The sequence below is a fragment of the Peromyscus eremicus genome, chromosome 10 (genome assembly GCF_949786415.1).
Source record: "Peromyscus eremicus chromosome 10, PerEre_H2_v1, whole genome shotgun sequence".
NCBI classification, from domain to species: Eukaryota; Metazoa; Chordata; class Mammalia; order Rodentia; family Cricetidae; genus Peromyscus; species Peromyscus eremicus.
Genome location: NC_081426.1, coordinates 23,425,573 through 23,447,630, shown reverse-complemented (window position 1 = coordinate 23,447,630; position 22,058 = coordinate 23,425,573). Strand labels below are relative to the sequence as shown.

The 22,058-nt window shown below is 51.8% G+C and overlaps 1 protein-coding gene across 1 annotated transcript; it reads right to left on the bottom strand.

Moving 5' to 3' along the window:
• Nucleotides 1–4,879: 4,879 nt before the first annotated feature.
• On the bottom strand, nt 4,880–20,396 carry Myo1g (myosin IG). The gene is made up of 22 exons (XM_059275007.1): nt 20,251–20,396; nt 18,438–18,646; nt 18,190–18,283; nt 17,216–17,381; nt 16,925–16,978; nt 16,425–16,535; nt 16,038–16,154; nt 15,355–15,579; nt 15,125–15,270; nt 14,657–14,771; nt 14,292–14,462; nt 14,009–14,079; nt 11,049–11,123; nt 10,742–10,874; nt 9,986–10,152; nt 9,346–9,553; nt 8,393–8,616; nt 7,572–7,716; nt 6,401–6,505; nt 6,078–6,191; nt 5,224–5,378; nt 4,880–5,149 (listed from the first exon to the last, which is right to left on the bottom strand). The coding sequence occupies exons 1-22, from the start codon at nt 20,343–20,345 to the stop codon at nt 4,993–4,995; spliced, it is 3,057 nt and encodes a 1,018-aa protein (XP_059130990.1). The 5' UTR covers nt 20,346–20,396; the 3' UTR covers nt 4,880–4,992.
• Nucleotides 20,397–22,058: the final 1,662 nt, after the last annotated feature.

Here is a 22,058-nt window from a genome sequence, read left to right as displayed (position 1 = left end):
AGCTAAGCCTTTTCATTTTCACAATCCTCTTTAAGCTGGTGTAGTACCTACTTGTCAGAAGTGGCTCTGTGCAACATTTATTGGCCTCCTGAAATTCAGTTAGGCCCCTTTGAAGATACCTTAAAATTTATGAGCCTGAATGTAGCCATTATAAGACCATTAGTTATACTCCTTGTGAGCTGCCTGTTTTTTCTTTATGGTTCTTAGTTGTTCTTTTGCAGAGCTGCCAGCTAAAGTCGTGCTGGGATCAAGAAAAATGGGCCTTGGCAGTTTGTGTTCCTGGAGTTGTATCCATGCCAGTGAATGCCCACACACTCCAGAAGAGAATTTGATATTGCTGCTGCCATTGTTGCTGTTATAGCAGTGGTGGCCACCGCTGCTACTGTTTCTGGGATTACCATTTCATAATTGCTTACTAAAGCTAGCACAGTGGAGACCCTGGCAGCAAAAGTAGCTACCACAGTTAATTAATCTTTCATTCCATTGGGCATGATAAATTTAATTCAATAGTTATATACATTTTGATTGGCTTTGAAAATTATAAATTTATAAACTCAAGATCCATTTGCTTTTGGGATACCATCTTACGAGGACTCCAATTTGTAGTAAGGCTCATTAAGGAAGGGAATGGCTCAGTTGCCTTTAGCCTACTGGCTATGGGTGGGTTAGGACTTCTGTTGGTCTTTTCTGTGTCGAACACACAGATTGCAAGCCCAGCGCCACTTTGAGATCTTTGGCAGCAGATAACTCTACAGCTTACACATGATTGAGCCTGTATAATAATGAGTATTCAGAGACGGGTAATGCCTGGGGGGCACTCACCAACCTAAGACAGAGTGCCTGTGTGGCCTGGGCAGGTGTCTCTATGACGGGTAAGGTGACCTGCTGATGTCCCATGCAACCTAAGTCAGAAGCTCATTTTTTAGTAAAAGGGGGACCTGTAGGGTCCTGGCCCCCATTTTGGGTAACTGTTGCTTTGCTTGCTGACCTTGACCTTGATATCCTCCCTATGCTAATTCCCTGCTGGGTTCCACCCTCCTGAATGCTTAAGGGAAGTTCCTTGTCTGTGTATCCTGCATAATGGGCTTAACAGCTTAGATACAAAATTGTAAAACATCGGTAGTGAACTTCTGCCCTCTGCCCTCTGGGGTTCTCCCATTGTGCTGTAAGCCTGTATTTAAGACCTCCTCCCTCCTTCAATAAACGACCTTCGACATTAAAAAAAAAAAATAATGCCTGTGTACAAGAAAAAAATAATAATAATGAATGCAAATATTAAAAAAGACAGGAAATCGCATAATAAATGAAGTAAAAGGCAAAATAATAATAATAATAATAAATTTGCTACTGTTATGAATGGTAATGTAAATAGTTGATGTGCAAGATATCGGATATGCGACCTAAAGGTGTTGGGACTCACAGATTGAGAACGGCTGCTCTAGAATCTCCCAGAGCATAAAAGCTGGGGATTTGGATCAAAGTGAGCAGGTACTACCCACTCTCTGATGAGGTAATTCACAAAGAACAGGAGACAATGACTAGGACTGTTTAGGACCTGGTGACTGAAAGGTACCCTTTGGGGACAGGGATGTAGCACACTTGATAGAATGCTTGGCTAGCCTGCATGAAACCCTGGGTTTGCGATCCTATACAACACACCGTACGAACCAGGTGTGTGTTGCTCACCTATAGTCCTAGCACTCTGGGGGTACGAACAGGAGGATCAGCAGTTAACGGTCATCCTCAGCTATGTAGGGAGTTCAAGGCCAGCCTGCACAACATGAGACTGTCTCGAAAGAAAGTCTTGGGGCTGGAGAGAAGGCTCAGCAGTTAAGAGGCAAAGCAGGTGCAGAGGCCCAACGCTTGGGTCCCAGCACCCACTTCAGACAGCTCACAAGAACCTAAAATCCCAGCTCTAGGGTATGGACACCCTCTTCTGGCCTCCACAGACACCAGGCATACACATGGCATAAACACACACAGAAAAAAAAAATTTTTTTTTTGTTTTTGTTTTTTTGTTTTTTGTTTTGTTTTGGTTTGGTTTGGTTTGGTTTTTCGATCCAGGGTTTCTCTGTGTAGCTTTGCACCTTTCCTGGATCTCGCTCTGTAGACCAGTCTGGCCTCGAACTCACAAAGATCCGCCTGCCTCTGCCTCCCAAGTGCTGGGATTAAAGGCATGCGCCACCACCGCCAGTTTCACACAGAAAATTTTTAAAGAGAAGAAAGAAACCTATTTATTTGGGAAAAATAAAATGGCCTTTATTCATAGGCACACACCAATATACACATACACATAATCTTAAAGATAAAATCTTTTGCTGAGAGTGTTGGCACACACCTTTAATTTCAGCAGTTGGTAGGCAGAGGCCTGCAGATCTCTGTGAGTTTGAGACCAACCTGGTCTACATAGCAAGTTCCAGGCCAGTCACAGCTACATTGTGAGATCCTGTCTCAAAAACAATATTTTTAAAAGGTACCCTTTCTGTCTAATTGATTTGTAAGGGACAAGCCTGGCCCAGCCTGAAAGCTGCTACAGATCTAGAGGTTGGGTATGTGGTGAATTCTTGGGGCTTGTGGGAGGTCACTCAGACTAGTAGCGCCTGCAGATGCCTGGCCATATGGCCTGAGAAAGCCTTGGGGAACTGAGAGACTAGACTAGACAGTTCTGAGACTTCGTGCCTTAGCCAAAGGTCATGGTCACAGACGCTGGCCTCCACAATAAAATGACATCAAAGGACAAACTCCTTCTTCCTGATTTATGCCCCAGAAAAGAAGAGGATGTGATGGTGCATATAACCCCAGCTACCTGGGAGGCTGAAACAGGACCACTGTAAACTCAAGGCCAGCCTGAGGGATTTAACAAGGCCTTGACACAAAAAGGAGCGGGGCGTGGTGGTGCACACCTTTAATCTCAGCACTTGGGGCTCAGAAGTGGCAGGCAGATCTCTGTGAGTTTAGGCCAGCCTGGTGAACATCCATGCAAGCTTGACAGCCTGAGTTCAATGCCTGGACCCTACAGTGGAAGTTAGGAAACAGACTTCTAAATCCTCTGATGTTCATACACATGCTACAGCAAGTGTGGATATATATGGGCCTTGCCCCTACACATATACACACAGCAATAAATAAAATGAAAGAATTTGTGAGTTCTAGACCAGTCAGGACTACACAGTGAGACCCTGTCTCAACAAACAAACAAATAAATATAAAACAAAGGAGCTTGAGGTATGGATGGCCTGAGCTATGAGACCCTTGGGCTCATACCTTTGAGAAGAGGATGCAGACTGAGCTGCTGAGAGGCTTGCAGAGTCTGAGGGAGGGACTGAGAGGCTGAAGACTTGGGGGGCTGGGGGCACTGTCTTAGTTAGCTTTCCATTGTTGTGATAAATACCATGACCCAAAGCAACTTAGGGGAAGAAATGCTTTGTTTGCCTTATACCCTATACTGTAAGGAAAGCCCAGGCAGGAGAGTAGAGGCAGGAACCTGGAGGCAGGAATCGAAGCAGGCACCCCAGAGGAGTGGCTTGCTTTCCAGAATTTGCTCAGTTTGCCTTCCCATACAACCCAGGACCACCTGCTCAGGGGCTGGCACCGCCCACAGTGGGCCAGGCCCACTCACCTCAATCATTAGTTAAGAAATGCCCCACAGACATGCCCAAAGGCCAGGCTGATGGAGGTAATTCCTCAGTCGAGTTTCCCTCTTCTTATATTACTCTGGTTTGCGTCATGTTGACAAAAACTAGCTAGCACAGGGGCCGAGGATCTGTAGGTCTGTGGACCTGAGGGGCTGAGGGGCTATGGGTATGAGGTTTGCAGAGTTGAGCGTTTGATGGTCTCAGGATATAGGGCTAAGGGGCTAAGTGTATAAGGGTCTCAAGGTCTGTGGGTCTGTAGATCTGGGGGCCATGCGTCTGAGAGGCTGGGAGTCTATGGAGCTATGGAGTCCAAGAGTCTGAGGGGCTATGGGGCTGGGGAGCTGAGGATCTGTGGGACTAATGACCTAAAGGGATGAGAAACTGATGGTGAGGTGGTGCTTGCCTATAATCCCCACACTTGGGAAGAGTGCTGTCATGAATCTGAGGCTGATCTGGGCTATAAAGTTCCACACTGATATGGACTACCTTGCCAAAAAACAAAGAAAAGAAAATAGAAGAGCTCTGAAAGACTGTAGGATACCAAAGGACTGGGGGCGCTGTGGGAGGCTGAAGGGCTGAGGGGCTGAGGAGAGCTGAAGGGGGTAGAAGGGTCTGAGAGGCACTGAAGGCCTAGCAGGAGCAGGAACAATGCTGGAGATGTGCTTAGCTGACCGGAGACATGGAAATGTGTCTACCCTGCCCTCCCTTAATGGCTGAGCCATAAATCCAGATGCAGTGTTACTTTCCAGTGAAGGGGATCCTGGCTGCTAAGCCCTGTTCTCCAATAGCTTGCCCAGAAGAGATCCTGTCACTTCAGATGTTATACTATTGCCCAACACCCAACCTAGACAGTTAGCCGCTGGGTCATGGTTGTCCAGAAGTACACGCTGTAAGACCTCAGGGCTGCTCTGTCCTGTCCTGGAGCACCAAGGGCCATAATCCCAATGGGTAAGGAAGGAGAGAGACAAGGGCTGCAGAGGTGTAAAGCCTGGAGACCATGGGAGCTGCCTTGGGTGTCCGGGGAAGCAGGTTTACGGAGAGCACTTCCCTCAAACCATGGGCTCTGAATGTAGCCTGTCTCTGGGTTGGGGCCCCAGCCTCTGGGGTCTTGTCCACCCACTTCAGACCGGGTCCTCGGGCCTCCTGCTTTAGTTCATGTGGGACCCCTGTGGATGAGCAGGGAATGCCGGGTAAACATTGGCCAAGGCAGTGGCAGCCACGCTAGGCACAAATATAGCATCTTTATTGTGTGATGTTCCAGGCAGGGGTGGACAGGTCCTGGCCTTTCGTGTGTCCAAGGCAAGGCCAGGTGTTTTTAGAACTGTGTGGAAACCAAGCTAGACTGGCTTTGGCTTGCTCAGTGGCTTGGCCAGAGGAGGGTGAAGGCACTGCGGCTGCACCGGAAATCTGGCTCAGGCTGCTCTGGCCTGGGCTCCACAGAGATGAGGCGCCGGGCCCCACGCTGGCTCAGTGGGATACAGTCAGAGACCCGGACCTCCAGGGTTCGTCCCTCCCTGTCGCGGGAAGAGCAGAGGGTCAGGGTGGCGGGGCTCTGTATGCCCACTTCCCAAAATGACCCGGGACTCACCCTTGGCAGTGGGCAGCCAGCATGCCCACCAGCTCCCCAATGCGATTGTCTAGCGGTGGCTGGGAACGGTGTAGACACACTACAAGATCATCATAGCCTTGGGCATGCAGCACTACCAGCTGGTCTCGTCCACTGGTCACACTCAGCCCTGTCACCTGAGCAAACAGCTTGGGGTCAGGGTCACATCAAGCCAACCACTTCCTTACAGGAGGACTTTCCTGAGCCCCACCTCGGAAGCCCTGCCCTTGGCAGTGTCCACTCCAGTGTCCAGCCACCCCTCTGCCATCCCTACCTCCCCTCTCTGATCCCTGCTGACAGAGGGGAGGGTTGGCATGACGTCATGCAATGGGATATCGCTACTGTATCACACAGAGTGACACCAGGGGTCCTTTGACTGTCTTAGCAACGGAGTCACTGGGGTTGGGAGACCCAGAGGTAACACAGCCTGATCCTTGTCTCAGGCTGCTTCTTGTCCTATGAGAAAGAAGATTCTTGGGAACAAAGCTGCTGCCATGCACAGGACCAAGTAGCCATAGGGCCAGACAGAGGAAAGGGACAGGTCCCAGAGGAGGTAGCTAAAAGCTTTGGTGAGGGCTCAGATCCTACACAGGCAGGAGATCCCCTAAGACAGCAAAGGCAGAGAGAGGGGCCATTGGGTTAGAGCATGAAAGTATGAGGTGGGGGAGCCGAGGCACTTGAGAAAGCCGCTATGCGGTTTCCAGAGGAGTGCTGCCACCCACTGGCTGAGGATGGTCTGGACTACCCATCAGAGGTAAACCATGGAGGTGGCGAGGTAAGGCTCCCAGCCCAGGGTCCTCACTCCGTAGGTGATGCAGAACGTCTACAGTGCTCACCGCATCCAGGGGCACAGCCCGCATCACCCGGTACTGTCGTCCAGGCTCCAGCTTGTAGAGATGCCGGTCTGTGAGGAGGAGGGCCCGGTCCCGGCTCTTGCGGAAGCGATTCACCTGCAGAAGAGCTGGCTGGGCCCAGGCTGGTACCGCCCAGCCTTCTCCAGGCCCCCCCCACCCCAGCTTCCTCCCTCTCTATGTCCTTTCCTCACTGACTGACCAAGGTTTCTAAACGTCAGAAGTAACCAGAGCTGGGCTGAGGCTGCCTCAGGTCTCTTGTGTCCCTCGGATCTTTGTCCCCCGCGACCTCCAGGCCAAACACCGACCTTGCGCACGTGGCTGGAAAAGAGCACGGCTCCGAAACCATCCTTCTCCCGAAGTGCCTTTAGCTGCTCAGCAAACAGATGGGAAGCTGTGGGGTTGTCGGTGCCCTGAGGACAGATGATGGAAAGAGGTGTTTGGGATGGGGTCTGGAAGCGTGCTTGACCGACAGAAACTCTCAGCAGAATACCACAACTCTCCTTCTTCGCCTTGGTGAACCTCAGTCAAGGCCCTGTACATCAGCCGCTGAGCACATGGGTTCTTTGAGAGCAGAGAGCACAGAACTTCACTGTTAGACAGTCTCATGGCCTCCTTTTCCTGTACACTAGCCTAGCTGGCCTGACTATGTGTGTAGTTCTAAAGACTCCAGAAGGCATGAATGGGTTGCATGTCTCATCCAACCACACAGAAGTACCCTGGGGACCAGGCCCAGGGATGGTGTCATCGTATCAGTCAACTTGATACCCCTGAGAAGAGGGAACCTCAATGAGGAACTGCCTCCCCCAGATTGGCCTGCGGCATGTCTATGTGGTATTTTCTTGATTGCTTACTGATGTAAGAGGGCCCTGCCCACTGTGGGTGGTGTCATCCCTAGGCAGATGGGCCTGGGCTCCCTAAATGATAGCTGAGCAAGCCAAGGAGAGTGAGCCAGGAAGCAACGTTCCCTCATGGTTTCTGCTTCAGTTCCTGCCTTGACTTCCCTGGATGACTCACTGTACTCTGTAAACTGAAATGAACTCTTTCTCCCCAAGTCGTCACAGTATTTGGTCACAGTATTCATCACAGCAACAGAAGGCAAGCCAGGAGAGACGGCAACTTTACAATAGTCAGGAGGTGAAGGGAGCCATGGCAATAGAAATATTGGTAAGTGTGATGCGTGTGAGAATGTGTGTGCATACACAAGTGTGTGCTTATGCCTGAATGGGTACTGTATCTGAGACTACGAAGGGGCAGCTATACCTGAGAACACAGGACTCTCAGGGGTCAGGGCTGCTCAGCAGAGTCCAGGATTGGGAATGGTTGAAAAATCCCAAAACCTCAAGCATGAACCTTTAGAGCAGGGCCGAGGAGAGGGTTCAACAGGCCAGGCAACCCCAGGACGGACAGAATAGCTGGGAAGACCCACTGCAGCGTCAGTTCTGAGCACCCATTGCCCCGGACCTGACCGATACTCACAGAGGACAGGTAGTCTCGGGCCCAGGCCCGTCGGCAGCCCCAGTCCTGACGCAATCCTTGCAAGGCCCCCATAGCGGCCACCTTGGCCTTGATCTGGGTCATGTCTGAAGGAGGGATGTTCTTCACTAACTGCCGGGCCCGCCACCTTGAAGAGGACAAGGATCAGAAGATGCCTGTGTTCATAGCTTCTCCAGTCCCTCCCCCAAAGTCATTTCTTTTCTTTTCTTTTTTTTTTTTTTTTTAATTTTATTTTTGGTTTTTCAAGATAGGGTTTTTCCGTGTAGTTTTGGTGTCAGAATCTGGATCTCACTCTGTAGACCAGGCTGGCCTCAAACTCACAGAGATCTGCCTGGCTCTGCCTCCTGAGTGCTGGAGTTAAAGGCTTGTGCCACTGCCGCTCAGCCAAAAAGCCATTTCTTAATCTGATGTTGACTGCCCCTTGGGTCCCAATCCCTGCCTACCTCTCTGGCCTTGGCCTTTGTACCCAATGTGTGTCCCTAGGAGACAGCCTCCAAAGCCACAACCATTCAGCACCTCCTGTTCTGACACTTGCTTTGTGTCCTTCTGGAGAACTCAGACTTCAAGGTCCATACCAACATGGCATCCCCATTTCCCAGCCTAGCTAGCTAGCTTCCCCCGAGAAGGCCATGGCACTGGACCAGGACAGCGCCAGGACAGTCATGGTACATTGATGGCCAGTTAATCACACGCAGCCCTATCTTCCTGCTGATTAATGGGGTGGGGATGTGTCTCCCAGTCAGGTTCAAGGAGTCAGAGGACATTAGCTGAACGGAAATCATACGGAGGGCTGAGGACGGTACCTGCTGAAGAGAATGTGGCAAGTGTCCTGGAAGGGCTGCAACACAGCGGGAGGTGGTGGCCACACCAGGTCGCGGCCGTAGAGTGGGGGTTGCCGGGCAGCCTGGAACCGCCTCTGCAGCTCCACCAGGTGAGCGCGCACCTTGTGCCTCCGGAACCAGCGCATGATGGTATAGACGGCCCTTAGTCGCCGGCAGCGCCACCTAGCCAGGGTGCCCCGCCATGCCTAGACGGAACACATGGAATAGAACATGGGGTCACCCCCAAGCACTAATTCTTTTTTTTTTTTTTTTTTTTTTTTTTCTTTTTGGTTTTTCGAGACAGGGTTTCTCTGTGTAGCTTTGTGCCTTTCCTGGAACTCACTTGGTAGTCCAGGCTGGCCTCGAACTCACAGAGATCCGCCTGTCTCTGCCTCCCGAGTGCTGGGATTAAAGGCGTGCGCCACCACCGCCCGGCCAGCCCAAGCACTAATTCTAAGTGTGGCCCTCAGTCGTTCCTGAGCACCCCTGGCTTGTCTCCAAGAAGGCTGACCATGCCTCCTGCTCTTTGGAGCCAGTTCTATCGGGAGGCTTGTTCTTGGGCAGGCGTGTGGACCTCGAGGATCGAGAAGCCCTGCTCAAGGCTCGGCAGGCTCTCAGCAAAGAGCGGCTCCTCTGTACCACACCTGTAAGTTGGCACCCCTAGGCTGCCTAGGCAGAAAGCTTGTGTGGGAGAGAGGAGAGAGGAGATGGACATGTTTCCTCCACGGCTCCCAGAGACAGAGGGACATCTCCAGAATGTGACCACCAGAACTCAGACTGAACACCCTACAGGGAAGGCAGCCAGGGACCCACACATAACTTGAAAAATATCAGGAACACCATCAGGCGTGGAATGGGTGAGGCATATTCTGCAGACCTGTGTGGACACCCATCCCCACCTTGGGGGGTGTCCACCCAGCACCCCCGCCTCGCACCTTCTGCAGCAATAACACAATGATGGGAATGAGGCGAGCTCGGCTCTGCTCCAGAGTGACTAGCGTCCTTGGGGATCGGATGAACAGCTTGCTGTGGCCAAAGGCCACATCGCCTTGCAGCCCATGCTGCTCCAGAAGAGCGCTCACAGCCTCCCTGTCAGAGCCCAGCAGGTGGTTGGGCCACGTGTACTCACAGGTCATCTTGTACCTGAATAGGAAGATGGGTACTGACATCAGGCAGTACACATGGGTCCCCGTCTCTGACCAGCCCTGGGAAGAATGGAGGGGTACTAGGAATCCCCAGGGCTGAAATCTTGACAGTATGCTTCTGGGACTATGACACTGGGCATGCCCCCACCACCAGTTTCTTCCTAAGCGTGTTACATGTGTCCCCACGTATTGCTTTGCACATAGACAGATGTTCACACAACACACACACACACACACACACACACACACACACACACACACACATCTTCCCCAGATTTTCTCACAGACATTTTGGTGTCTTGGGGCCAGAGGTACACTGGCTCCAACTTGCATTATCATTTAAGACATTATTTAGGGTCCCTCTGCTTCTACCCACCAGATTCCACACAGAGTCCACGGCCCACATGGTGATGGGGGTGGGAGCTTGTACCTGAGCAGGAATCGAGGGTAGGGCTGGCGGGAAGCAAAGCCAGCCCTGCGGACCCTCACATTCTCCAGTAGCCCCAGGTATGCGACCTGGTGGCGACAGTGGGCTTCATCGAGCCGCCCGGCCACCTTGTCTTCATTGGGTTTGATGCAACGGACGTAGAAGGGCTCCTGTAGGGACAGAGGACACTTAGGGGCCTAAGCTAGTCACTTCTGTGTGTCCTGCCCTAAGAAGCCAGGGTTTCTCTGGCCCACAAGAGCCTGGATTAGCAGAGCTGGGACAAGCAAAATCATAGCAGAACAAGGGACCCAGAGCCTCGCCCAGGCCTGGAGCCTAACCAGAGCCCAGAGCTAGGTTTCAGTGCAGAAAGGAGGAAGGAGCTCTTCTATCTCTCTTTCCTCCCTTCTTCCCAGAGAGGCTACCATTTCTGGATGTTCCGTTAACACACTCTTCCATACCCTCCTCCAAGTCGCTCCTCTGACTTTTGACCTGAAGCTCCCCAAGAAAGCTACTGCTGATTTCCTGTCCATGTGGCTCTCAGACCCTCTTACCCAGGAGGCAGTGGGCTAGAGGTTTACTGGTTCCAAAGTCTGCCCTGTGTTCAGTGGTTGTTCAAGTCTGACCTCTGAGTCCCATATCTAACCTCTGCTAAAGCTCAGGTCCCTAGTGGGGCAGACAGGGTTCAAGCAGACAGAATAAGAATGCCCACACCTCCATGATGGGTACCCAGGGCACAGAGAAGGATTTGAAAGGTGATACCTTGGAAGCCAAGTTCTCCACTAGGGAAACCATGGAGTTCTTAAAGAGTGTGCCGGCTGTCAGGGGGCGCTTGGTCACTTCTGTGATGTCCTGTTGCCCATCTGGCCACATGGCCCGCAAGGTGGGATCTGCACTGTAAACACAAATTGCATTTACCGGATACCCTGGCAGGTATCCACGTAATCCAGTATGGCTCCAATAACCATATAGTTTTATATCTGAACCTCAGGCTGTCTGTGAGTTAAGTAGGGATTAGACCTCAGAGTCCCTGAAGACCCCCAGTGCTGGTGCAGCAAGCCACACTCACCTATTGTACAGCAGTCGTTTGAAGTCCTGGAAAAGGGAGTCTCTGTTCTTGTCAATGAAGCCCTCCACAGAGTACCTGACCAAGACCAGAGTGGGTGAGCAGATCAAGGGCCAGGCAGACCACCAAGAAAGTCCCTCCCTTCTGCCATCTACCTGTAACTTCCTGGGTTCGTTTCTTCCTGCCTGCTACTCTCTGCTTTCCCCTGTCTCCCTCACATCTGTATACTCCTTGTCACCTACACCTGTTCTCCTTAGGAGAAGGACTCAGTGGCTGAGGTCCCAGGACTGAAGCTAAGCATCCCAGCACCAAATCCTAGCTCTTCCTCGAGCACACTGGGTGGTAGCTTTGGAAAAGCTAGCCCATCACTCTGCTTCTTGAGGTGCATTCAATACTTGAAGCAGGTCTAACTGAGTGTCTACAAATACCAGCAATTACAGTTATGATGAACAACTCCGACCTCGTGACATAGAGCCTCAGGATAATCATCTGGTTCTTGGACCACTAGAAAGCTGATTGATAAATATTGGCTCTGCTTGTAGCGCTGATGAAGACTCAAGACTCAAGACTCAGATTACTGTGAATAGGTGTGATCATCTGTCTCCTCTCCTTGGGACCCTTCCATCAAATACTGTCCTTCTCTGAGTCACCTCAAATCCATTTTTTTTTTTTTTTTTGGTTTTTCAAGACAGGGTTTCTCTGTGTAGCTTTGGAGCCTGTCCTGGAACTCACTCTGTAGCCCAGGCTGGCCTCGAACTCACAGAGATCCGCCTGCCTCTGCCTCCCGAGTGCTGGGATTAAAGGCGTGTGCCACCACTGCCCGGCTCAAATCCACTTTAGAGAGGAATGAGAGGTAAATTATCAGTCATAACGACAATCCCAGGAAGAAAACCTAGGCTTTGATGCTCAGAGCTGTTGTGCTAGCTAGTTCAGTTTTTTGTCAACTTGACACAAGCTAAAGTCATCTGAAAAGTGGAAACCTCAATTGGGAAATGCCTTCCTCAGTTTGGCCTGTGGGCAAGTCTGTGGGACATTTTCTTTTTTATATATAATTGTTAGAGATTTATTTGTTTGTTTGTAGTTTATGTGTATGGGTGTTTTGCCTGCATGTATGTCTGTGCATGACTTGTGTCTTTGGTGCCCATGGAGACCAGAAGAAAGCATCAGATCCCCTAGGACTGGAGTGATAGACAGTTGTAAGCTGTCATGTAGGTGCTGGGTATCAAACCCAAGTTCTCTAGAAGAGGATCCAGTATTCCTAAGCACTGAGCCATCTCTCCAGCCCTGGGACATTTTCCTGATCAATGTGAGAGAGCCCAGACCGCTGCAAGCAGAACTATCCCTGGGAAGGTGGTCCTGGGTTCTGTAAGAATGCAGGCTGAGCCAAGGAAAGCAAGCCAGCAAGCATCACTTCTCCTTGGCCTCTTCTTTCATTCCTGCCTGGAGTTCCTGCCCCTCCTTTCCCTCAGTGATGAACTGTAATTGAATTATGTGACTGAAATAAACCTTTTCCTCCCCAAGTTGCTTTGGTCATGGTCTGCTGTGGGAATGTCTTTCTGTATGCTGTGAATAAGTGTTGCTCCCACTGGCTAATAAATAAAGCTGTTTGGGCCTATGGCAAGGCAGCTTAGAGGCCGACAGGAAATCCAAAGAGAGAAACAGGAAGAAGAAAGGCAGAGGCAAAAGAGACAACATGCCAGCAGACCGGTAAACCCATGGAACACATGGCAAAACGTAGATTAACAGAAATGGGTTAATTTAAGATATAAGAGCTAGCTAGCAAGAGGCCTGCAATAGGCCATACATTTTGTAAGTAATATAAGCCTGTGTGTGTTTACTAGGGTCTGAGAGGCTGCGGGACAGGCAGGACACAGAAACACTTGTGGTTTTACAATGGTCCTTATCACAGCAGTGGAAAGCTAACTCGGACAGGTGTCTGGAAACTGCAGTGAGCCCCCACCTGGGGGCTAATTATAAATGCAGGACCTTAGCCAGGATGTCATGGTACACGTACATAACCCCAACAATTGGAAGGCTGATGCCAGAGTATGGAACATGTAAGGACTGGAAATACATTCACTGGAACAGTGTTTGCCTACCATGTGCAGAAGGCCCCAAATTTGATCTCCAGAACAACAACAACAAAAAAAAAAAGGAATGAAGGAAGGTAGAAAGGAAGGAAGGAAATGGAAAGGGAGAAAAAGAAGAAAAAGACAAAAAGAAATGCAGTGTTCTGGCTTTCTAGGGCCCACCTTCCAACCTGAAGCTCCCTCAAATAACAAGGGTAGGGTAGGGTTCTGGAGTGGGTATTTTGTTGTTGGTAGTTTTTTTTTTGTTTATTTGTTTGTTTTTTTTTTGTTTTTTTGTTTGTTTGTTTGGTTTTTCGAGACAGGGTTTCTCTGTGTAGCTTTGTGCCTTTCCCGGAACTTGCTTTGTAGACCAGGCTGGCCTTGAACTCACAGAGATCTGCCTGGCTCTGCCTCCCGAGTGCTGGGATTAAAGGCGTGCACCACCACCCCTGCAAGGTAGTTTTTTTGAGACGGGGGCTCCCTGTCTGTCCTGTAAATTACTATGTAAAGCAGGATGGCCTTGAACTCACAGAGATCTGCCTGCCTCTGCCTTCTAAGTGCTGGGATTAAAGGTGTGCGCCATCATGCCCAGCTTGACTTGGGTTAATTTTTTTTTAGATTTATTTATCACGTATACAGTGTTCTGCATGCATGTATGCCTGCACGCCAGAAGAGGGCACCAGATCTCATTGTAAATGGTTGTGAGCCACCATGTAGTTGCTGGGAATTGGACCTCTGGAAGAGCAGGCAGCGCTCTTAACACCTGAGCCATCTCTCCAGCCCTAACCTGGGTATTTTAAAAGAGCTTCTAGGTGCATAGAGCTGGGGTAGGACACCAAACTTTGTGTCTTTCCTGTACTTATGCTTCTTGGGACTTCTGAAGGTGGGACTTACGTGACATCCCCTGCATAATGTTTGATCCGGAAGTCTCGGCCAAACTCCATGGTTTTGTCTGTAGGGCAAAGCTGTGGGACAGGCCAAAGTAAGACACCGACAAGAGAGGCAGCTTTGTAGGCTATGTGAGGGGACAGTCCCACAGCCACCCTTGCTGGACAGAGGTAACTGTGACCTTAGTGGCACCAGGCTGGGTTGGTCAAGAACCCAATGAGGCATGAGCATCGTAGATCCTCTGTACGTGTCCCCCGTCTCTGCCATAGCACAGGGACAGCTAGCGCACCTGGCGGCTGGAATAGTGCGGGTGGTGGCGGTGGTGTGTGTCCAGGGTCTGCAGGAAGATTCGGTCAGTGATGGGGCCTGCCGTGCTGCAGGCCTCGTCTAGTACAGCCAGGATGCCTCGGTGGGGCCGCTCCACTAGTTCCACAATGGTGGCGTTGTTGAAGTATTCGATCTGGAGTGGAGACCACCAGGAGGGAGGCTCTAGAAAAACTCCTGACACTGGCCAGTCACCTCCCACTGCTCAGTGTCTGCTTATTGGCCTCCGGGTCTCATGAGGCTCCTAATGCATCCTCCTCCCTGACAGCCACCCCCCCTCCCAGCCCCGCCCCGCCCCGCCCCGCCCGCCCGCCCAGCTGCCGTGCTTACACTCTGCCAGGCGATGCCCTCACGCTCATATTCCTCCTGCTCTTGCTTCAGGATAAGCTGGATAAAGAGCTGCTGGAGCTTCTCATTGCAGTAGTTGATGCAGAACTGCTCAAAGCTGGGGGTGGGCGGGACCTTCAGAGGAGCTCTTACACCTTGCAGGTAGGTAGTGATGGACAGCTGCCTCTCTCCTAACAGCTCTGCACTGTGGGTTATGAACTCTCCGCCCCACCACCCCACGCTCCAGAATGGACTTGGGAGCCAGCAGCAAAAGAAGCGAACCCCCAAATTCTGCCTGTCATCAGGTTACCTAACTGGCTGGGGGCACAGCCAAGGCAAGCTTAGAGGACTCAAGGACCAGCACGAGACTCTAAACATTCCTTCCTCCCGGCCCAACCAAAATGTCTGGATTACGGTAGCCACAGTGGTTACAGGGTCAAAGGTACAGTTGTGGTTGGCTGGGTCGCCTACCTGTTGACAGGGAACACTTCAAAGCCATAGATGTCCAGCACACCAATGACTGTGTCCTTGCCGTCACGACGAGGGTCTCGGCCCCGGGGTTCCATGATGCCATTGATCCTGTCCACAACCCACTCAAACAACCTCTGGTACACCGCCTGGAGTAGAGCATGGTTTTTGTGATACCAACCCACCATCCTTATCAAGGCCCATGGTTTCTCCCTCCAACTCTCTGAGAATACCTTGGCACAGGCGTCCCGGGCATAGCTGGCCTCAGCCACGGTGTGGCCCTTCTCTATGAGTTCTCGGCCTCCTGAAGCCACTGTACGAGCCAGCAAGGTTCGAAGAACAAGGTCCTTGGGTGTGGCTGTTAGCTTGGCCACATAGCCCACCAGGGCCTCCTCGGCCACTGCCAGGCCTCCTTTCTGTGGCCCATTTTCTTCTGTCTCCACAAACTCGATGTTTCCCTGGTGATGAAGGGATCATCAACAGTCTAGGCTCCATGTCCCCATGGAGTCTAGCTGCCTTTGGACAGAGAGAAGGGAAGGTAGAGGATGTGGATGTGGGGGAACACAGCTTCCTCTCACACAGCACTGTCTACTGATCGCTGTGGGCCACAGACACATCAGAGTTCTAAAACCTTCAACTGAGGTCTCCTAAGGAGAACTGAAGTCGAGAGGCGTTGAGGAGCAGCTCACAGGCCACAACGCCAGAGGCTTGATCGTCAAGGCTCAGCTGTAAAGGAGCATAACCCAGGCTCCCAGCTCTCTACCAGACCCCCACCGTGCATCACCAACTCAGACTCAGCAGGGGAGGAAGGCCGTTCAATGACTTTGCTGGAATGTCCCCCAGTGAGTCCAATCCTTCCCCCACGAGGTTCCCAGGAGGAGAGGTTACCCTCCCAGGTCCTCCAGGCCAAGCTCACCAGGTGCAATATAGCAGCTAGGATTCGATGGATGGACTCCATCTCCTCGGGACTGAAGCCAATGATCCTCATAGCCTCCATCACGGCTTGGTGGTTCTTCTCATCACTATCCAAGGCCTAGGGAAGGAAGTGTTTACCACCCAGGCTAACATGGGCCCAGGACGGCTAACATGGGCCCAGGACACCTGCCTTTAATAGGCCTCAATTCCTCCATCTCAGGCAGCTGCTCACCCTATCTCATTCTCCATCCCTGGCCCGTGCTCATCCTGTATCCTGTCCCCTCCCTGAACTGTTTCCTCTCCCACTTACTTGAGCTGTTCATACTCTCTGGCCTAAGGCAACCACTGTCTACTCCCAGAGTCTGAGACCCGTACCCCTTGTCCTCACATTGTGCACTCCCACGTTGAGCCCAGCTCCCTGGCGTGTGAAATTATACACAGCAGGATTTCTCTCCAGATGTAATCCTTGCAGTTCTTGGTCGTCACCGCCCCTAAGCAGCTGGAAGGCACAGAAGTCCTCTAGTTAGGCACTGAGTTTCAAGGGCCCTCCTCTACCGACCCCATCCCCCAACAGGAAGAGGATGACTCCAACACAGAACCCATAGAACAAACTGTGTCCCAGGGTACTTATAGTCTCTGGGTCTCAGATGTTGGAGACATCTCCATTTTCAAGGATCTCCCGCCCTCTGGTGCCTGGGGTGAAGTATGATGTTTGGAATAGATGTAGGGGGAATAAAGAGGGTGTTTGGTGGTAGGTCAGTGTGGGACAGAGAGGGGAAACTGGAGGCAGTGAGGAAGGGATGGAAGACAGGCCAGCCTATTGCCCCTTCCCTGCCTCTCCATGTTTGCTAGTTTGCTCTCATCCCCTCCCGCCTCACAGAGGCGTACCTGGTAGAAGGCGTGGAAGTTCCTCTCACCCACATGCTGCTTGAGGACCCTAGACTGAGGCAAGAGGGGTAGTTGGATCCCTGTCTGGGAGCGGGTCTGTACCGAGGACCCCACCTGTGTATCTCCAGGTGGAAAGCATCCCAGGAGGAGGAATGCTGTGACAAAGGTCACCGCGGCCCAGAGACGGGCCACTCAGAGCTCTGCTTTCCCAGTGTGCAACATCAAGTCAGTATGTTCCCAGTCCCTGGGACCTTCATGTCGGGGAAGGGTCTCCTCAGCCCACCCGCCCACCTTCTCCAGCAGATAGCTGTGGATGTGTCCTCCAACAGGATCCCCCTTGAAGTCGAAGTTGATGTCCATGTACTTGCCGAAGCGGCTAGAGTTGTGGTTGCGATTGGTGCGGGCATTGCCAAAGGCTTCCAGCACACAGGTGGACTTGAGTAGCACATCCTTCACCCTGTACAGGACAGAAGGACCAGGGTCTCAACGCAAAGACCCCCATCTAAAGGACAATCACAGCATCTCAGGAAGCCGAGCTGGCTGAGGGGTGAGTGGTCCACCGTGTTCAGAGTGCCCCCTGCCCTGTGCATAATAGTCAGCTTCCTTCTGAGACCTGCAGATGCTCTTGTCCAGCTTGCTTGAGTCACACACATTGTCTGTGCAGCTCTGAGCCCAGAACGAGCGCTCAGCAAATGCTATGTTCTGTTTCTTGTGGTCACCCCCATGTCCCATCTGTTTTGCAGTAGACCTTTAGCTACCATTGGGGAGCAGCGATGGTCACATGCCGGGAGACTGACATCCTTGCAGGAATCCTGCAAGCCCCGACCACAACATTACTACTGGAAGAGACAGGCCAAGACCCAGGAAGGTACTTCCGCGGGGCCTAGATGGGGAGCAGAGGGCTAGGCAAGCCAGTCCATTTCCTGGATCAGGCAACTAAAACTCGTATGCCTGCCTGGGTCTCCTCACCAGGCTGTCAATTTCTCCAGACTTCTGTAGACGCCACAAAATGTCCCCTTTCCTGCTTTGGGACCTGTTGGTGCCACTTCCTCCCCAGTTGGCAGTGTGCACACCTCGTCTGGGTCTCAGCCCCCTCATCCGAAAGGCCCTCGTTGTGGCTTTAGGATATGGGGAGCAACCTGGAACCTTCCTGACAGAGAGCTAGCTGCTTGAGCTGGCCTTTATCCTTCATTTGTTGCTTCCTAGCCCAAGGCCCTTCCCCTAGCAAAGATGTCTCAACCCTGCTGGGACCCGTCAGTGCTCACCTCTCCACCTCAGCCCTCTGGCTTGGGTTGGTGACTGCAGCGATGTACTGCATGATGTGCTTGCTGGCTTCTGTCTTCCCTGCCCCACTCTCCCCTGCCGAGAAGAAAGGGGATGGTAGCATCAACCACATTGCCCACCCTAGCCCACCCAGATCCTTGTTCCTGTCCAATCTTTAGAGGTGAGAGCAACACCACCCTCGCTCATGAGTGAGGCATGGCTCTGGCATCCGGTTCAGAGGCACGGGTACCTGAGATGACGATGCAGGTGTCCCTGGATCTACGCTTCATTGCCTTGTAGGCAGCATTGGCCACAGCATAAAGATGAGGTGGTCGCTCGTAGAGCTCACGGCCCTGGTACTTGGCAATGGCCTCTGGCCCATACAGAGGCAGCTCCTGGTAGGGGTTCACGGATACCAGCACCTCACCAATGTAGGTGTAGATACGGCCCTTCTCAAACCTAGGTACAGCAGAACAAGGCCTCAGCATTCACATCCATGGGAGGTCCACGTGGGAGGCCCCATGCAGTCAAGAATCCCATCCCAGAAAAGATCACAGAGAGGAGGAAAGGGGGGCCTCATTGACTTAAGACTCCCTGGTGCTGTTCTGAGTAAGCTGAGCCACCCAGAACAGTCATCAGCACAGTGCCTAGTGTGTGGTCCATGCTGCTCTCTAACAGGATGCTCAGGTCCCAGGAATCAGGACCATCCCTTCCACAAAGGGAACTGACTTGTGAAAGAACCCTGGGTCTTTCACAAGAGTCAGGGCTGGCCCCAGGTGACCCCTGCAGAACAACTGGGCTGATGAGACTGAGAAAAGGAGACTCTTCCAGGGAGGGGGCCTTGGTTGTTTCCTGTGTCAGAGTTTAGGCGGGACCAGAGCCGGAAGGGGACTCGCCCTGCCCCACCCAAATCATAGGGTGGTGATTTGCTAGCCTTCTCACCCCCTAGTCATGGCCACGGCCCCTCTCCAACACATCTTCAGACTTCTCCACCCTTCCGTTCACAAACCGAGTTAGCAGCAGGAGCCTGGGGCTGTACCTCTCTTGGGTTCTGTGCTCTAAAAGGAGTATTGACCTGCCTGCTCCTTGGGGCCCCAACTGCCTTCGGCGTGTGAAACCCACTCAACCCCAGGCAGGAACTCTTTAGGGTTCCTCTTTCTCTGCCACTTGTGACATGGGTACTCCCAGGGACTACAGACTGTGTGACCTGCAGCCACTGTCCTCTGGGGCTCAGCGTTCAAAACGGAGACGCATGATTGTGAGCTTGCTCTTCATGAGAATGAAGCAGACTGACAAAGAATTGACTCATTTCCTGGAGAGCCCTCTCCACGGGTCAGCCTGTGGCCTCCACCTCTGTGCCTAGGGAGATTCCTTGTCCTCAAGTGCTCTCCAAGGAGCTTCCTTGCACCCAGCAGATCTCCCCAGGAGGCAGGCATGAAGTCCAGCTGCACACAAGGCCATTTGACATACCATGCCTCTAGCTCCTGGAGCACTCCCCGCCTTCCTTCCTCAGTGGTAAGGCAGGCTCAGGTATCAGTGCTACCAGTCATAGCCTGTGGCCCCTCTCATGAACAACCCAGAGCATCATGCCAACTTGCTGCAATGATCGGGACCCTAGGGTGGAGTCCACTTCATTTTGAGGTTCCTAAGGAGGCTCAAGTCCGATCCCACATGAGACCCAGGGAAGAAACATCTACAGGTACAGAGAGAAAAAGGCAGTATAGTTCCTGGTCCCCATGCCTTTGCCCATCTTTCTCAAGAGGGCATCACACTCTGGTCTTGTCAACTAGGGTGTGGTGAGAGCGAGTGGGCAGCTCCAGTTCTGAAAGCTGGCTGCTTTCTGGGTGGCCATTATCTCCCGGAGTCACTATCATTTCAGCCTGTATTGTCTAGGTATGTGTAACCTTGTCCCCGTTCCTGATGACGGGACCAGTCAGTGTACCGTCCTTGCTTCCCTCAGGTCTGCATGGATGAAAGGGGAGGGAGGAGAGAAAGGAGCCCATCACCTCTCCCCGCCACACACACACACACACACACACACACACACACACACACACCCCTACCTGAGCTGTAGGTTCTTCATGAAGTCCTCCATTGTCAGTTGGTCCAAAAGCACGAAGTCAGGCTTTCCATACTCAGGACCTTCCTCATCCTCCATCCTGCCCACTGGAAGCACCCAGAGCAGGGCGCCAGAGCTTTCTGTACAGGGGTGAAGGGGAAGACAGAAAGGGGAGGCCCAGCCCTGCCTAACTCCTACAGTACTGCGGTAAAGTAGGAAGTGGGTTTTGCCGGGGGAGCTGGCCCTGCCCACTTGCTGCAGCTCCCTTGCCTGGGCGCTTCAAGTGCTGTTTCCTGCTCCCTGGCCCGCAGTCTGCTTAACGGTCCTCTGTTCTGATGGGATCCTTGTTCTCCTCAAAGCTCTTTTCAAGCTAGGCATAGTAGTACATGCTTGCAATCCCAAAGCACTCCAAAGGTTAAGGGCTGGCTGGGGACGTAGCTCAGTTGGTAGAGTGCTTGCCCAACATTCATGAAGCTCTGGGTTCAACCCTTAGCACCTCATAAAACCCAGCCATGGCAGCACATGCCTGCAATCCCAACACTTGGAGAAGGATCAGAAGTTCAAGGTGGTATCTTACTACATAGCTAGTTTGAGACCAGTCTGGGCTATGTGATGCTCTTGTATCAAGAGTGCTTGCGGGAAACGGTGTGGTGGTGCATGCTTTTAGTCCCAGCACTCTGGAGGCAGAAGCAGGCGGATTTCTGAGTTCGAGCCAAGCCTGGTCTAGAGTGAGATCCAGGACAGCCAGGACTGTTTCACAGAGAAACCCTGTCTCAAAAAAAAAAAAAAAAAAGGAGGAGGGGGCTGGGGCTGAAAGATTACCATAAAATCAAGGTCAAAATAGTCACCATAATGAGTTGAAGGCCTGATATAGCAAGACCCTATCTCAAAACAACAGAAGCTCCTGCTCACCACAAGATTTTTGAGGATTGGTTTCCAACCTTGACAGCACATAATCTGGAACCCCATAGAGATCCCTGCCCCTCATCTCTTCCTCTCTTTCTTCTCTTTAACTCTGTTCCCCAAACTGGCCTTCTTTCTGCCTTAGCTCCCCAATGTAGCCAGGATTGTACCAGGCCCAGCAAAAGGGATGATTCCTTTTCATTTAAAAAAAAATATATAACATTTATTTTATGTGTATGAGTGTTTTGTCCGCATGTGTATAAGTGCACTGTGGGCATGCCTGGTGTCTGCCGAAGGCTAGAGAGGTGGACAGTTGTAAGCCGAAGTCCTCTGGAGGAGCAGTCAGTGCTCTTAACTGCTGAGCCATCTCTCCAGCCCAAGAGATAGATCTTGGCATGGTCATGATTACCCAGCTGTATGTGTGTTACTCCATAGCGTGACATTAGCCTGGGGTGGCCACGATAGAGTTTAAACTCCAAAGGCTTCCTGCCTGACCTGCAGATGAGCCAGTGGTGGGTGTTGAGGGATAGTTTGATTGAACTCTGACATTCCTGAGACTGCCCAATAAAGTTGTATCTTGAATCAAGGGGTGGAGCCAGCAACTAGCGGACCGGAATTGGCCATAGAGAAGCCAGCCAGACACAGACACACAAAATGAGATAGAGGTAAAAGCCACTTGGTAGAACATAGATTAATAAAAATAAGGGTGTAATTTAAGTTATAAGAGTTAGTTAGCCAGGTGGTGGTGGCACACACCTTTAATCCCAGCACTTGGGAGGCAGAGCCAGACGGATCTTTGTGAGTTCAAGGCCAGCCTGGTCTACAGAGTGAGTTCCAGGACAGCCAGGGGTACACAAGAAACCCGGTCTTGGGGGAAAAAAAAAAGAGTTAGTTAGGAACAAGCCATAT

What these genes read in the sequence shown, in the direction of transcription:
- Myo1g (XM_059275007.1), bottom strand. Translation starts at nt 20,345, where the DNA reads ATGGAGGATGAGGAAGGTCCTGAGTATGGAAAGCCTGACTTCGTGCTT. An exon ending in TAGCTGCTATATTGCACCTG is followed by an intron (nt 15,580 to 16,037) that starts GTGAGCTTGGCC and finishes CTTCATCACCAG; the next exon opens with GGAAACATCGAGTTTGTGGA. An exon ending in TTTCCAGCCACGTGCGCAAG is followed by an intron (nt 6,192 to 6,400) that starts GTCGGTGTTTGG and finishes GCTCTTCTGCAG; the next exon opens with GTGAATCGCTTCCGCAAGAG.